This window comes from Dromaius novaehollandiae, chromosome 1 (genome assembly GCF_036370855.1).
Source record: "Dromaius novaehollandiae isolate bDroNov1 chromosome 1, bDroNov1.hap1, whole genome shotgun sequence".
NCBI lineage: Eukaryota > Metazoa > Chordata > Aves > Casuariiformes > Dromaiidae > Dromaius > Dromaius novaehollandiae.
The window spans coordinates 25,455,201-25,472,700 of NC_088098.1; the positions used below are offsets into that span (position 1 = coordinate 25,455,201).

Here is a 17,500-nt window from a genome sequence, read left to right on the forward strand (position 1 = left end):
CCGTAGATTGTATTTTGTTTGTTGGCGTCTGCTGAATGCAGGTTAAAGAACACTTGTCTGCTGGCTGGAATGCACTTTTGGTTTAAGCTCTAAAAGTGAAATCCTTCCTACTCAAACTGACTTAGGACCAATGGAATGATAATTAATTTTGCAGACAAAATACACTTAAGTTTTGTCATATGTTATTGCACTCTGACATTTATAAGATTGTCACGAAGAACTACTATTAAATGCTTTTAGTGATCTACCGGGCTCCTCACTTAGAGACCTACAAAATGGTTAGCTTCTGTCAACACCTGTTTCATAGTAAAATCCCAAATTTTTCATAAGCATTTTTGGCACTGTTCTACTCTCTCCAATGTCTAGCATTTTGTTTAACTCTTGTCATCTTCCTTCTAGCTATGCCATAACCTTTTCTGATCTGCCTTTACGTTTTGAAGTTTTTATTAAGCCAAAAGCTGTTGTTTTTACAGAATAGTCAAAACTGATCTTGCATGCATGAACAACTGTAATCTAACACCATTTCGTGAAGACAGAAAATTGCTTCATAAAATATAAACTGCAGTTTTGTGTCTGCAGTTGAGGGAAATCAAAGGAAAGATATAGTATTATGTTTTTCTGTATGTACAGAAATATATTATGGGGGAGATCAGGTGTTTCTGAAACTGATGCATATGTTTTCAAGTATGAATCTGGTTCACTGCATACACAGTCTAACTTCTTTACCTATTCCAAATATCCCCCTAAAATCCTAGATAAATGGAGTGTTGTCAAATTACCTTAAAAATAAAAACAGTTCATGCTGGATAAACAAAAATGAAGGTGAAAATAGCTTTCATGGCTTTAAGTCATTTATTGTAAGTTATTCGTCACTTCACCCTAAATCCTTTCCATTATTACAAAAGTGAAGCGAAGCCACTGTTTTCTGTCTTAATCCTCCTTCTCAGATGCTCTGCACAATATTTTTTTTAAATCAAGCTGCTAGGTAAACCATTTTCTGAGCACAAGAAGTTAGAATTCACTTCATAAACCAGGCATTCTTCAAAGTTGTCATAAGCATACTATAGAAATACACACTACAAAACTGGCGTAGTGTACCTTATTAATATTTCATTTTGTACAATATACTTGCATTAACTCTCCTAACACAGGTATCATATTGTTTCAAGTCAGAGAATCTAAAACATCGTAACAAAGATTAGCCTAAGAGCAAAGCCTTGAAAACTACAGCCATTAGTCCTGTCATCCCCTATAAAGTTAATGGGTTGGAAAAATGGTCAATCTTTGGACTAAAAGTTGATATTTAATTGAAAGAAAATGTTTTTTAATTGTAATGGGGATTTTGCATTAGTGTGAACATGAAAAGGTACTAAAGAATCTAATGCAAGGTTACGTATTGATTTCCATCTTGACACTGGTGTAAAATGTAGGAATACTTCTATTTCGTAAACAAGCTCACCTATTCAGCACCATGACTTCTTATTTCTTTTAAGGACATAAAAGATAGAAAAGAAGAAATAATAAAATATTCTCAAATATTTTTTGCGGGTATATAGGACAAAAGCCGTGACACTGCTCTAAACCCTGATTGACTCTACACCAGAATTATCAAGATGTTATATGTCTCCTTCACATCTTCCAGGGTTGTTTGGTTTAGGAAAGCAAGAGCATCTGTAAACCTAGCCCTACACAGTGTTAATCAAAATGGTTTTAGTGACCGTGGATTACAACAAGAGACCTGACATAATGGATGTGAAAAGACTGGCCAAAATTAGCATCACTATAGCTTAGAAGGATGGGAATATTTATGAAATATATTTTTTTTTCTTGAAGAGGAAAACGCTTGAGTTAAATCAATTACCATTCTAACTATTAATAATACTTAGAATATGACGTTGAATTTGGGATATGTCCGTTCCCTCTTAATACAAACTTATTTAAATCAGGTTTCTTTAAATCTTTTACAATTTCTCTGATAATAAGCCACTACTTTGACATTCCATTTAATGTACTCATAAACAAAAATTCATCATGAGGGAGAGAAATATATCAGCTATGATTTGGAAGTAGGCATCAGTTATTTCATTTAAAACTGAAAAATAGCATGAAAGATGGAGAAAGCAGTTAAAATACTTTGTGAAAAGTATTACTATAGTTCTGTTATAAAAGTTAGTGCAATACTGAACACTTACGGTTTGCTGTTAAGGTGCTTCTGTTATATACCCTGTAGTCTACCATTTGTAAACACATCTTTTTGATGTTTCTGCCAACATCCTGGCAACAAAGCAGTGCAATTTCAAATGAGCTAATTAACTTAATTGTTGATGAAGCATGAAACAGTGCATTCACCCTCTTAGCTGCACCATGACAACATAAGAGTCTCGGCCCCTGAAGTTACTCATCTATATAAGCCTATCTGTAGCTTCCCATTAAGATCTATTGCATACCAAAATGCGTACGGCTCTTCTGACAAAGACCAGCCCATAATATAACCAGGTAGAGAATTGGCATTGTCGCAGCACATTTAAATGAGCACAGAAGTACTAGCAACCAGTTAAATTAAACAACAAACAAACAAACAAACCCTCCAGAAACCAACAGCAGCTTGAAGCTGCAGCTGAAAAGCCGAGTCATTTAGTTTCTAAATGCTCTGAATCAGTCGGCAACTGGCAAAACCAAACTCTGAGAGGAAAAACTTTGCACACCACTGTGCAGTTCTGAAAGGTGCAAACCCACCTGTTCACAGTGTTTCTGTTCTGTAGAGATCGAGCATATATAGGAGTAAAGCAAAAATAAATTATCAAGCGAGAGTTAAATGGTCACACTTAGTCCTTTGTGCTTTTCTATTTATATTACACACGTAATTCCCATTATACGCAAACTGTCAGAATTTAAAACGTGCTTTTTCATACCTCTACTATCGAATATACAATCTAAAGCATCTCTTCAAATTTTCTGAGGCTCCATTTCAGTAAAGGATAATAAGAGGATTAAACAGTGTGCTTTTGAAAGGCCTGCAAAAGTGTTCAACATGAAAGAAAGGATAACAATTTGACCCTCCGCAGATAGCCTCGATTATCCAGTTGCACCAGAACACACAAAAATCTCCGACGTGATTTACAGTAGAACTTTGTTTGCCATCTTTCTCTTTCCCTAGCCTTAAACAACCCTTTACCAACAAATAAAAATCAACCTACTTTAAAAATTGTCCAAAATCTTCGCAAACGCTTTCACAGCCAGGCCATTTGCAAACTCCATGCCCATAGAGAGTATGGGAGGCCCCAGTCTCCTCATGTGACGAGCTGTAGTGAAAGAATAAGGCATCAGATTCATCTCAAAAGCCATAATCGTTGGAGGCTGCTAGTGCCTGTCAGGTTACGATCAGTGACAAACAGGTCAAAACAGGTCAATTTAGCTCAGAGCAGTCAGAAAAATTTAATCGTTCTATTGAATAGTTCAACTGCCAAGGCTAGATGATGTTCCAATTAGAGAAGAAATCGAGCCAAAGATGACTGTTAATAAAGGATGAAAAAATAAGATGACTGTATAATGCCATACGCTAATTCTGCCACATGACCTTGGTGTAACATTTTACCTATAAATAAAAAATATACTCATAGGTGATCAATTTTGCAAAGAAATATTGAAGAGAGTCAGCATTTATGAATAATGTGAATGTTACTATAAAATATTTGGATTTTCTGCAAAAATGTGTGTAAAATCAAAATGACTTTTATAAATAAATATTTTTGCTCGCAACTGTTACATCCATTAACTACTCGGCTTTATAAAAGACCCCAGCTCTTTTCCATTTCTTTTTTTTGGAACCTCAGCAATAGTTTCATCCATGTGCCTGTGTCAAAGAGATGCAGGGGACTGCCCCATGGAGGGGGGCACTAACTCTAGAGGAAAGAACCAGCTTGTCTGACACGTAATCACAAATTAGGCTGAACTAAAAGTACCACTATAAAGGTATCTAGAGAAGTAACGATTTTTGAATAGTAAAAAATAAGTAACAGTAGAAAATGTCTTCACAGTGAAATGAAGACCAGCGACACTTAAATTATAGGCTCCTATTTCAAACATTAAGATAGTTAAAGAAATATTTATAGGAAAATACAATTATTTACAATTTAGACTATTTAGATACAAATTAAAATTTACCTTTTATTGAGATCATCTACATCAGTCAATCCTAACAGACAGCACTGGTCATAAGTGCTAGAGATAATACACATTCTCTTACACTTTTAATCCATCATTTGAAAATAAGGAACAGTGTGTCTGTCAGTGTGTCTGAAAAAAGATTTTAACTTAATCCATATGGTCACATTCTATTGCATTACATTAATGCAACTAAAAATTTGTATGAAATGTCAACTGAGTTACTGTAGTATACACAAGAAGCAAAATTCAGTGGTTTTCTTCACAAGAGGTAAACAAACTGTCTTAACGTACTAAGTGAATAAAGCACTTTTTACATGGAATCTTTGCACTGAATTACAGCATCAGTTTACCAGACATACGTACATTTTTTATGAAAACAGCAGTGTCTGATTCAATAGTAAATGTCTGACTGCCAGATGTGTGAATTCAAATACGCATGAAACTATGTGCCTACAAAGTGCCCACGAATCTGCATTGACACTGCTAAAACAGCACCTGCTATTCTGGGATTTCTAATTGTTACCAAAAGTACCGTAAGTTCAAGTGGAATAAAACCGTAGGCAGGTAATTGCAGTTGCATTGACAAAATTAGACAGCATTATTGAAAATGATGCCCTATTGATAAACAATTAAGAAAAATCAGGTCTCCCTAATCTCTTAAGTAGCCTGTATTAAGTTTTACGTCGTGATTTGAAATAATGCCCCTTACAATGTTAAACAGCTTTATGTCAAATGATAAACACAGCTGAAATCTCACCAGCATTACCTGTCTCGCCTTGCATTTAGAACTGAAGACTGTCCATTCACTATGGAATGATGAGTTATTGGTGGTGATGCTTTGGAAGTGGTGGAGGAGGTAGTAGAGGAGGAATTGTTAGTAGTGAGGTCTAGCCCTCCATGTTTAATGCCATTGTCTTCCATACTGTGAACTCCAGTCACTTCTTTCCATAACTGCTGAATCTCAGCAGGACTTAAGCCAGCTATAAAATGAAAGAGAGCCCCACTAATATAAGAAAATAAGAGTTTCATATAATGAGCTCAGTGTTATTAATGGATTAATGCCAACAATACAGGTGACGCTCTTTTTCCAGCACAATCAATGTGTTGTAAAACTTAATTTCAATTTTCTTCTATCAAAATCCAGGTAATCTACCTTTCTTATGTGTTACACACAGTCAGTTAAAACCCACCAATTTTAATAATATTAAACTCCTTCTTAAAACACCCCTTCAAGGATCAAAGAGTACACATAACAAAGAACTTGCAACAACTTCTTTAAAAACTACTACCAAAGAAATTTTTAGAAGAGATTTCTGCTGTCTGCAGAATCAATTTCTTGACATGCAAACATGACTGAATGCTTCCACAGTTTACTCAGCTTTTAGAATTGTTGTTTAATCAGATATGAAATAGAGAGTAGAAAAATACATCACACTAAGGATACAAGCAATGATATTCTCTTAGAAGACTTAAAAAGCAGAGAGTGGGGAAAACAGAGACAAGGGAGAGAAATCAGAAGACGAAACTGAAATCAATATCATAACAGGTTTAACATTTGGGCAGAATGCCTCTAACTTTAACAATACATACATATTAATTAGACCTGATTAATAATTAACAAATTGTCCAGTTTAAAAATGTATTTTTTAGAGACGAAAACAAACTAAATATTTGAAAGGATAAAACTACTGCAGCACAGAGCTAGATACTGGTGATTGTTTAGCTTTTTGGTGACATTCAATGGCACCAAAGAGTGAGAAAGCCAACAAAACTGGCCCATCTAGGATTCTCTCTGCAAGGATGAAATTACATGCAGACCGTCAAACTCCTCCACTATTTTTTGTCCAACTCTATTGTGGAAAACAAATCAGAGGGCTTGGCTAGGAGACTCTGCCTCACCAGTCTCCTGGGGTCATGGGCAGTCACACAAAATGGAAAGAGCTTCTCAAACCTCTCTACTGTGTGCACAGCACTGTTTTGGAGTCTAGACACCAGGTATTTGCAGATAAAGCTTAAAGAAATGTTTGCCCTCTACTCCACTTGTAAGCCTTGCACTTGTAGTTCCCAGGATTCATCCTAGGCTACAAATAGCAGTGTCTGAATATATTCCTGTATCTGTGTTAGTGTTGTCGGGCTTGAGCTGAGCATTTTACCACTGCAATATGCTTCTGCCTGAAGCAAAAACTCCCAAAACACAGGCAACAGAAGAAATGTGAGGCTCATATCTTCCCTCCAAACACGCATCTAAGATAGGAAATGATGATATTGAAAGATGCAGAGTTCACCATAACTGTATACATGTTTTTTCACTACCAATCTGTATAAACTTCATGTCTGTCTTTTGAAGAACACTCAAATTAGATGTAGAAAAGAATGAGAATCCCAGAGAGCTGCTTGTGAAGGATCTGGTTTCACACACAGGTTTTTCAGCCTGATATGGTTTAGGTCAGGGGCATCTTGAAATTTAACTGCCTTGTGTGTCTCATCTCAACTAATGAAATTAGGTTAAGACATGCTCACAGTACCAGAACTGCATGGTAGATGCAAAGGCTTCAAAATGCTGATTCTGTCTGAATTTAATTTTTGATCTTATTTTCTGAAATAGCTCAAGTTTATTGACCTTCAGGAAAGGATTTAAAGTTAGTCTAATCATTGAAACTTTTCATTGAGGATAGTTTGGTTTGGTAAATAAGATGCATTAGAAAGACGTAAAGATCTTTTTCCACCGTTTGGCAAATATGTTTATTAGATAACATTTTATACTGAGGATACAGGAACTCACACTACTGAAACAGATTCGACAAAAAATTATAAAAAAGTACAGTAAGTTCCTTAGTATTTCTCAGTAATTGTCTTACTAAGAAGTGTACAAAGTTATGAAAAATAGGCTACTAGTTATTTACAGAAATAAAAATTTCTGGAGGTAGCCAGGAAACAAATTGGTTGGAAGGTATTCACAGTTTTTTAAACTTACGTAAGGAGCTCATTTTCAGACCATTAATTTGTGTCCTGCTTTTCTAGCTTAGATACCAACGTCCAATGGCAAACTCAATTAATTAAAAAGTGAAAAAAGAGAGTTGATTGGAATTTCTGAAAACTGGAGTTTATATTGTTTGTACAGCAAAAAGCTAGGATTTAAGGACATAAGCAAAGAAGCTAGGCTTCAATTTACTGCATTAGTGAGATGGGTAACAGGAGTAACAGTAATACTAGTTGTAATTGTTTAATGAAGGTAAGTAATTACTGCGGTTTTCATGAAGTACGTTCCAGCAACTCTGCAAATAACCCACTTTAGCACGGTAAATAAAAGTTACCTGCAAATGTAATCACAAATCAAAACAAAAAGTAATGCATTCAGTTAGGTGATGTGATATACACAGCACATTATTTACTCCAAAATGTTCCCTTCCTCCTGCAGCTGAAAAAAATAAACTAATTTTGTGTTAAAAATTAAAAAACAAGAATAAACTGTTTGAGTGATCAGAGGGAGAACATATTACTGTGTCTTGCACCAAGGAGGTTTTTATCATAGGTGCTCAAACTTTGGGTCCTGAGGGGGGTGAGTGAGGAATGCCCCAGAATCCCGGGTGAATCAGTCCGTGTTGGGAGTAGCTGGAGTAACTGCGCTTCCCCGTATTCAGGATCTCCCACCACGCTTTGCTCGTGGTCCTGCAACCCAGTCCTTTGCAGTCTTAAACAATGTTGTACCTCTAGTCTGCCTAGCTCGCCTGGATTTTTAAAAGAGGAAAAGAATTTCTCTCTGGGCTCAGGTTAGTTAATTTTAGCACTGGAATTCATTATAATTAAAAAGGAACAGGACAGAAGCAAACAAAAGATTGATTTACTTTAGAAAAAACAATATAGAAATATTTTAAATGTAAAAATTTGTATTATTTCATTTCTTTAGGGTCAATTTCTTGTCATGACTTCACTTACACTTAATTCTTTGAGTAGAAGAAACTAGGGTGGCTATTATTTACTAGTTCTCCTAAAAATGTTTTAAAAAACAGTATTATTTTATATGTGTTTTTCTACTAGAAGTAGATGAATGACTGTTGCATTAAACTAATGAATGCAATTGGGTAGGAGTGCTGACGGAAATCTGTGGGGAATGCTTAATGTGAGAGAAAAGCTGAGGAATTCCTCTTGCAACAGATGGCACAAGAGGAGGTTGCAGAAGGTAAAGCTGTTCAGGGGGAGGCTGCGTTTCAATTACTTTTTTCTGATATGACTTTGTACAAAAGGAAACTAGCGTTACCAGTCTCACATGTAAAAATTTATGAATCAGCTTACCTCCCCACTGCTATTCCCAAATATTATTATTTAATGAAATAGCTTATTTGTGGTTTTGTTATTGTTTTTGTAATTTTTCTGTATCTTTAGGTATGCCTGTGTCATAGCTTTTTCACACAACAAAACGTATGGAATCCATGTATTTATTTGTAATCTCTGCTTTCCAGGGACTGAGGCTTCAAGTGGTTCAAGTATTTCTCATGTCTTTTTTCTGCCTTTTTTTGTCTACATTATAGTCTATATTAACATGTACTCTGCTCTTGCTCATCGAATGTCCAAGGCTTCAATTTCAAAATAGTTATCTATCTGGTGGCGGAACCTACATACGGACGTAAAGGCCAATTAAAAGTAATGTTACCTGTCATGAACACAGTCTAAATAATGCTCATTGCAGGCCTGCAGCTTCAGACATCAGAATATTATGCAATTTTTAGGACAGTCATTTAGCTCACCTCTGTACTGTAACATAAACAAACACACATGCCTCATAGACAGTCTTTAACACATGAAGTCTTTGGCCTTGTCCTAAAATGTAAGCAGTATTTATTTTCAAATTAATTTACTTCTCAAAAGAATGTGTGCCCTACTTTCTTTGATCATGAATGTATTTGTAGAATAGAGAGTAGTAGAGAGTTTGAGCTTATTTATCATATTGAGAAATCTTGATCAAAGTGACAAAGGGAAAATTTTTATTTTCTAAAAGCCTTTGCTATTATTTGTCAGTCACAATCCTTTATTACTGTATTCACAACTTACAAGAACTGTTGTAGTATTTAACAAATAAAAAGAAATAGCAAAGAAAAGGAATCCTAAGATACATCCCTGAATTCATGTCATCGATTGAAGATTCAAAGTGTTTTCCCATACCAAACATTTTCTTTGCTTAGAAGAAGAAAAAAATCTAAGTTTTGGAATGACTTTAATATCATTGTCCAATATCTTTTAGATACTTGTATTATGTGCAATGATTACACTTCTACTGAATCAGATTTCTGTAATTCCTCAGAGAAAAGCAATGGTGCTTGAATTGTGATGCTATTAGAAATTGTTTTCAGCACATAAGGCTAATAAATATGCATTTTATATCTAAGAAAAAGCAATCAAAAACTGTTCTCTTTCATAAAAGTATGCTGTAAAATTTATCAGCCTGAAGAAAATTTGGTAATATGAATAATAGTACTTTAATAATAAAACAGGTTTAAATGTCATAAAGTGAAACTTCCACAGTTCAGATCCAAATGGATCGAAATGGTTAAAAAAGTTTTGAATTAGAAACTACTCCAATCATATATAACTCGTATACCTTGTGGCAGGGACTGGACAGGAAGAGCAGACTGGCCAGGTGGGATGGAAATGAGTCCCTGACGCTGGAGGTTCAGCAGATGCTGCTGCTGCTGAAGTTGTTGCATCTGGAGGAGCTGCTGCTGGAAGACAAGCTGCTGGGCTGCCAACTGCTGCTGCTGCTGCTGCTACAAAAAGAAAGAAAACAAATAGCAAATGCAGCAGAGAATAAAGCGTGCAGTAAAAGCTAGAAAGCCAGAACCAGAAACTCAACTTCTTTCCTTTTAATCTCAGTTAGTAAACAATAATGCCATTTGTAGAAAACTCAGACAGTGAACTAATTTGAAATTTTCTGTGTATTCACTCAAGCTACTAGGTGTTAGGGAAAATGGCAAGGTACATTCAAGGACACACGCAAGAAAAGGGTCAAGAGAAAATGTATAACAGCCATTTCAAACAAACACAAAAAAACCCCAGCTCATGGCAGATGATAACAAATTTATCTATGCTAAAAGTGTGACTCTTTACAGCGGTCTGTGATTCAAAGGCACTCTTGTCTTTCCACTTGACTAAGTTTGGTCTGCAGTGGTCCATGAATGTGGTCTCCAGTGATCTATTAGTAAACTGGGATGTAGCCTTCATTTCACTGGCCTGTTAGCTCTCTCTCTTCTCTTGATAGAATACATTAAAATGAGCATTGCATTCAAGGCAAAGAAGTGCCCTATTATGAGTAAAAGTATAACTTCCAATTTTGTGAGGCATTACAAGACAAACTGGAGTTCTTTAGACTCAGGAGGGCATAAGAAGGCAGTCACACTTCAGAGAGAGACAAGCTTGCTGTGGAAGACCTTTCCTTTCTAGTTTGGGCAAAAGAGAAACTTCTGATGCGCTCACTGGAAAACAGACTGCATAATGGAGCAAGTCATGTGGATTGCCCAGAGCCTCCGGAGAAATAAGGGAGCAATTTCTATTCCGTAGTTGATGGCTGTCTGAAATTCTATTCACAAATCCAAACAGAGACAAAGCCTCAGGAGGTCAGAACTGCTTCCTGTACGTTTGCATAATGGGCAGCTTGAAGACAACGTCTAGGATACCTGCTGATCAATTTAACTACTTCAACATGTTTTGTTTGTATTATGTTTATATTTGATGCAGTTTGCTGACAAGTGCAAGCCAGGCCTGAGAAACCAGCTTGTCAGGTTGATTTATGAGCACATCAAACTGTAACTTTCTACTCGCCACTCCAAACCTACAGTAGCAGTTCATTAATCAGGGGCCTGTGACTTTGAAATCTGTGCTCAACTGTTTTTTTCAACCATGGACTAAATTTGCATGCTCTCTGAGCTGTACCACAGCAAAAAGTCAGGTTCCTTCCCCAACTGCAATTCTCTGTGAATATAAGATAATCAGTAGTTTGTCCACCATGCAGCTTGTCCTTTGCACACTCTGATTCATCAGCGAACATTAGACGACAGCAGCACTAGACTACTCAAATCCTGTGTTTGAGAAGGGGGAGCAAGAGAATTATACTGGCAATGCTATTAAGCCTGGCAAAAACATAAGACCACATCTTTGATAGCTTGATTCTTGCTACAGGAAACCGTTCTTGTCTTTTCCGAGTTCCTGACAGCTCACGCTAGTACATATCAGCAAGTGTCTTAGCACCTACCTCTTTTGCTTGCTTTCCTGGATGTTGTTGCTGCTGCTGCTGCTGTTGCTGCTGCTGCTGCTGCTGCTGTTGCTGCTGCTGCTGCTGCTGCTGTTGCTGCTGCTGTTGCTGTTGCTGCTGTTGCTGCTGTTGCTGCTGCTGCAAAAGCTGAAGATGTAACTGCTCTTGCTGTTTCTTGTAAAACTCTTGTAGTTGTTGCTGAATAAACCATTTTGACTTTAATAAATAAAGGCAAAAGTTTCAAGTATTATAAATCTCCTAAACTCTTCTAGATTGGCATATGGTAGCGTAGCCATTAAGAATCACCTCATAACAAAAATGTGATTTGAAGAGGCAGATCTACATACATTTTTTTCCAAGGCGGTTCTGAAATTTTCCAATGCAGATTCCAAAATATCCTAAACAGAAGGGTATAGAAAATCTGTATTCTAAAGGGAATGTAAGAGCCAAATTAACTCCTCAAATAACTATACCCAAGTTCCTCACATATCCTATACAACAAATCAGAAGCTGTACCCATCCACTTGTAAGAAACCAACAAGTCAGTAAGGCCAAACAAAACTGTCTGCTTCTTAGGGAGAAAAAAAGGTAATTAAAGTGTCAATCTGTTTAGTGGGATGCCAGATTCACAATTGAAGGTGAATTGTCTGTAATGATCATGGTACTAGATATCAAAGTGTTTAAACATACAATGACTGAGCTACGACTAATGGACATATCATTTTCTGTATGACAATTAAGCACACATCCAAAAATCCGCTCTGTTACACTGAGGTACTGATCACTGACGCTATCGTTATTGTATGAATAACAAGTTCACTGATTCTTGACTTAGCTGCCAGATTTGTGTTAAGGAAACAGCAACCATCCTTCTTCTCTTTAGCCTCGTCTGGGACAAATTTTTGGATGCAAAAAACAAAACAAAAAAACTTTTTCCCATGATGAAACAAGCTATTAAGTTCAAATTTCATAACCGCATTCCATTTATGTGTCTAAAGGGAGCACTAAAGTGTTATGAATTTTAAAGCAACAATTATCTACAACTCTATTTGCACTTCCTTTGGCAAGTCTACAATTAAAATGTGCCTAAGCACTTGAAAATTTAAATATCAATTTGTTCGGTATTTGTAATGCATCTGCCACTGCTGTTGCTACTATTTTTAATATAATATTTAATGTTTCGAAATTGCAATTTCACACTTCTGCAATTAAAATAAGAAATTTAAAGACTCAGAGGTTTCACATGTATTTTCATTCTTTTTGGTGTAATGAGCGATGAAATATTAAAAAATAAGACCCACAAAATCACAGCCAACACTTGCGAGAATGCCCTGTGCTCTAAGTCCAAAGCAGGTAACCCACATTACCTGCTGCAACATAACTGCTTGCTGCTGCTGGAGAAGTGCTTGAAGCTGCTGTGGAGACAACACTTGCTGCTGGAGAATCTGCTGCATTTGCTGAGGGGTGATCACCTGGGGAGTCATCATGGCCACTGACACAGGCACCTGCACAGTGAAAGAAAGATATCATCATCAAACGCGTTTTAATTCGCCTCCATCACAGCTGTACGTCTTTTTTATTTTGTACCAAAGATGGACCATAATTTTTTGCATAATATTTATCACTGCAAAGTTCCAGTTTCAGTCAGAATCCGTTATTTTAAGCCCACAGTACTGTGGCACTCTATTTCCAGAGGCATCAGATTCGATCAGACTCAAGCTTTACGTTTCGCATCTCTTATGTATTCCTGCAAGAAATTTAAGCATTGGCTAGTACAAATGTGTATTTAAAAATAAATGATCACATGGCAGGGCTCTCAACACTTCATAATCAATCATCTTATCAAGTGTCATAATGTTACGAATGGAAAAATCTATTGAGACTGTTTCAAAAGATATGATTAAAACAGACAGAAAAATAAGTATCTTAAAGCACCTAATGTTTTACACAGTAAAGACTCTTAGCCTAGAAAAATATCTGTATAATACATCATTTCAGTATAAGAAAAGCTTTCTTGTTCAGCTATTCTTTTAAGGAAGGCTGATCTACACAAGAAAAACAGTACTACCGGTACGCCGCAGTACAGAGCAGAGGACACGGTCTCAGTTACCTGGCCTTTGCCGAAGGCAATGTATTTACAGGCGTTCCTAACCGACAAATGAAAGTTTGGAAATCTTGTCATAAGATTATTAGTTTGTCCATTAAAGTCTAAGAGAAGGCATTTTTGTTCAGGTACTGTTTTGGCTATAGCTTTACTTTCTGTTTGCTACACACTGAGATGAAGTGTGTACATATGTACACAGACACAGACATACACAGACACAGACACGCACCCACATGCTCCAGGGTCCAGCTGCGTGTGCATGGGAAAGCCACAGCAGCTGTGTGTGCCTGTGCGGCAAGAGAGAAAAGTCTGGTAGAAGAGCCCGAGGTATGTGCCTGGCTGCCGCAGTAGATGCGATATGTGAAACCATTACTTGAACTAACCAGTACATAATCAAGCAGCTGTCAGCAGGCCAAGTTTTCCACCCTGGAAAAAGCAGTCACTTTCTCGTCTAGCAAAAGTCAATTGTTTTTTCTGTAAATAATAGCAAGCTGTTATCTAAATATTGTTTTGCCACATGTTTGTGGGACATTATCGTCTTCTGTAAATCAGCAAAAATAACAATTATTAATAAAACAAATCACAAGCCAATCTTACAGAGGAAACACTTTTATAATATTTCTATTACTTGAAAGAGAAATACAAGTCTTTTGAATTGTACATTTAGAAGAATTTACTTCATCTCATATTATATAGAACATCACTTCGCACATAATATCAAACATCACAGCATAAATTTTGTTCTTAAAATATTGACTAATTAAGAGTATTTTTGTCTTAACCCTCTGTCTGAAAGTAAAATGAACTACCATTACCAAAAAGTCTGATCACCTGCAAACGAATGAATTTTAGGAATAAAAATTCTGACATTCATACCTAAGATATGAGTTGAAGAGATAAATCAGACTTCCATGCGTAATCAAACACTTACAGGGGACTCATCCCACTTACCTTTAGCCATCCAGAAGTTAAACATTTAATCTCAGCTACTACCGGACTCTCTCTGTGGTCAATAGAATAAGGAAATCCTGAGTACACTTCATCTGAGCTAGTTTAGATATCTATTTCAGCACGAGACTAATCACCCTCTGAAGGTGCCTGGCCCTCTCCATTGAGTACAGACTGGCTTTGAGTAGATGGTTAACTTTCAGATGGTTAAAATTGGTTGTTACTCTTAGTGATAGTTTTGTAGTGTTTGAAATGCTGTATCTATGCAATAATGTTTATTCTAATTCTACCACGTCCTAAGAGCAAGGCAAACCAGTTTTTACAAGTTTGGGGATGAGCTAAGAGTAAAATTCGACTCGGAGTCAGTGTTCGATTCCCACTGAAGCCAGTAAGAATTTCCTCTTTTAACATGAGATCTGAATTTGCCTTCTTGCTGTAATTTTGCCTCAGCAATGCTGTTCAACATGTCAAAAAGGAATGAAAAGGGACAGAGGAAGACAGACACTTTTGCAATTAACCATTAACTTTAACCTTTAAACCCTGAAAGAATTCGTCTACCATTTATACACCTACTACTACAAAATATAGCAAATGGTGACACTTGTTACCCCATTTCTCATCTCATCTTTATATCTTCTCTATACGTTCACTGGCTTATGTACTTTTAAACACATGACTAAAAATTCTGATTTAAACAGAATGAAAATCAACTTAACTCTGTAAGTGGCACTGATTTATTGTGTTCAGTGCCAAAGATTCTAGCTAGTAAGACACATGACCTGCTATTCCAATAGTCCTAAATACAGATTCCCGTTCAGCAGACACATTTCTGCTAGCTTTTGCAGCATCTATTCTAAATCTCCTTGGCCACGTATTTTTTCTTAATCTGGAGACTCACATACACCCTAAGAGCTTTTCATTTCCCATTTTTTTCCCCATGTTTTTCAATCGTCGCTTTCAACTGTGCAAATAGAAGCAGAGAACCTAATTCACCTGGTTTTCAGGATGATGGACAAGAGCATGAAAGAAACTGCCATAGTTATGATCATTAGTACAAATACATATTTATGCAGACAATATGGCCTTTCACAGAATTTTATGTGAAGATGCACATATGTATATGCTCAGCACTCTCATATCATACCTGATATATAGCTTCTTCCCCATAGCTAACCAACAAGGCATTTTGAAAACTACTTGAATTTTAAATTAGCAATACGTACTAAGCAAAGAGATTTCTCTAATTGTAATTAGGCAATATAGATTGGTACATTCCACAGATTTCACTGATACACGAGACTGCATTTTATTCCTTCCTGGCATAGCGCAAGAATGGTATCTCGGTCTGAAGAATATCAGAAAACTGCTATTTTATGGCCAAATTTGTGCATTAGCTGTATTCCTCTGTTTTACTGTCTGCATTTTCCAGGATTTCTGATTTGATGTTATACAAATGCAGCAAAGAGGCAAATTCACACCTTTTTTCATAAAAAAATCTCTCAATGTATCCAAAGTCAATTCAGGCAGATGACAGTAGAGGGACCCAGTGAAAACATTTGATCAAATGAATTATGTAGTTCATTTCAGTGGGCCACAAACTCTCAACAAGTTCTCAAACAGACCTCTCATGAAAAACTGGAGACAACATGAAACACATGATTTATAACTGCAACCCATTTGTTACAAGATGTCCTCAAAGAAAACCAACTCCCAGCTCCATTACAAAGATGACTGTGCACAACAACCCCACAAAACACTGCGAGTCTTACATCCCCCAAAGAATACGCAAATTATTGTCTGGCTGAGGCTCCAAGTTTTGAAGAGTTTTTGATGCCTCTGACATATGCTGTCCCCGTTTCTTTGAATTAGATTAAAAGTCCAGCTTATCAAAACTAAAGATATATAAACAAGAACATTTTAACACATATAGCATTTCAGGGAATAAAACAAAACTAAACAAAACTTTAAGCTGTCTTATCACATGACTGTACTAACTAAAGAAGAGCTGTAACGCAGTATGAAAAGACTGATCCTGGAAATCAGACAGACCTCAGTTCATATAGCATGGTTGAAGAAATGAAGATGAAAAATTTTTGAAGCCTAGCAAATGATAACAGGAATCATATAAAATTCACTTCTTCACATTACGTATGTATCATATTGCTAATGCCACAAATCGAAGGCAGCATAACTAGCCTGCATCTTCAGGTAGCTTTCATATTTTTTAAAAGTCTTGATAACGTGCACACATTTTCTCAAGATATGTTGACCAATCTGACTCTGATCAAAACAAATATAGCAAATGCACACACACTATTTTTATTTCAAATTCCTTTTATTTTGAAAATGAGAGATCGATAATGAAAATAACACACAAAACAACACTAGTTTTCAGTGCTTTCAAAGCGAAAGAGCACAAAATCACATACATTAGTAATACTCAGAGCAGATTCAAGGTATGTAAGTGTTACTTCTTTTTCACAGACAGAGAAAACAGTCCACAGACTTTAAGAAATTAATCCAAGCTCACATGATACTTTAAGTGGCAGATCTGAGAACTGAACTATTCTGTAAGACAAGTCTCTCTCCAGTTTATTGAAAGAACTCTAATTAAACATTTAATGGAGAAAATTCTCTCTGTAGGTTCTTTCTCCTTTTAAAAATAAATGTAGGTGTGAAAATATACATATAAGTGCAGGATTGGGCTCATTAGCAGGAAACACTTTTAGTTTAGAAGAAGAAACTACTGTATCCCTTCTCTTCCCACTTTAGTAATGTGTACAGTGTCTATCATAATAATAACATTCCAAATGTTTCTGGTTTTATACTATTAAAAAGAAGTGAGAATGAACTCAGTGGTATTTATAAGCTTTTCATAACTAGCAAACAAGAATACAAAAATACTAGATAGACAATACATACTGCCCAATTTTATACAGTCTTTTAGTTAGATAAAGTTAGATGTTTCTGAAGCATCTTGAAAATATAAATTATGATACATAATACTAATGGTTATTTATCATTAGAGAAACTCTAAA

General features: G+C 36.1%; 1 protein-coding gene across 11 annotated transcripts in view; it reads right to left on the reverse strand.

Moving 5' to 3' along the window:
* The window catches only part of FOXP2 (forkhead box P2), a 442,171-nt gene that overhangs the window by 49,851 nt on the left and 374,820 nt on the right, over nucleotides 1–17,500 (reverse strand). For 7 of the 11 annotated variants that reach the window (XM_064507585.1, XM_064507564.1, XM_064507568.1 and 4 more), the window contains 5 exons: nucleotides 12,778–12,915; nucleotides 11,411–11,608; nucleotides 9,764–9,929; nucleotides 4,934–5,147; nucleotides 3,198–3,302 (listed from right to left, as the gene is read on the reverse strand). In XM_064507585.1, coding sequence (XP_064363655.1) covers nucleotides 3,198–3,302; nucleotides 4,934–5,147; nucleotides 9,764–9,929; nucleotides 11,411–11,608; nucleotides 12,778–12,915 — 821 coding nt within the window. The remainder of the gene's footprint in view (nucleotides 1–3,197; nucleotides 3,303–4,933; nucleotides 5,148–9,763; nucleotides 9,930–11,410; nucleotides 11,609–12,777; nucleotides 12,916–17,500) is intronic. The other 4 variants (XM_064507618.1, XM_064507614.1, XM_064507609.1 and 1 more) reach the window with 4 other exon arrangements.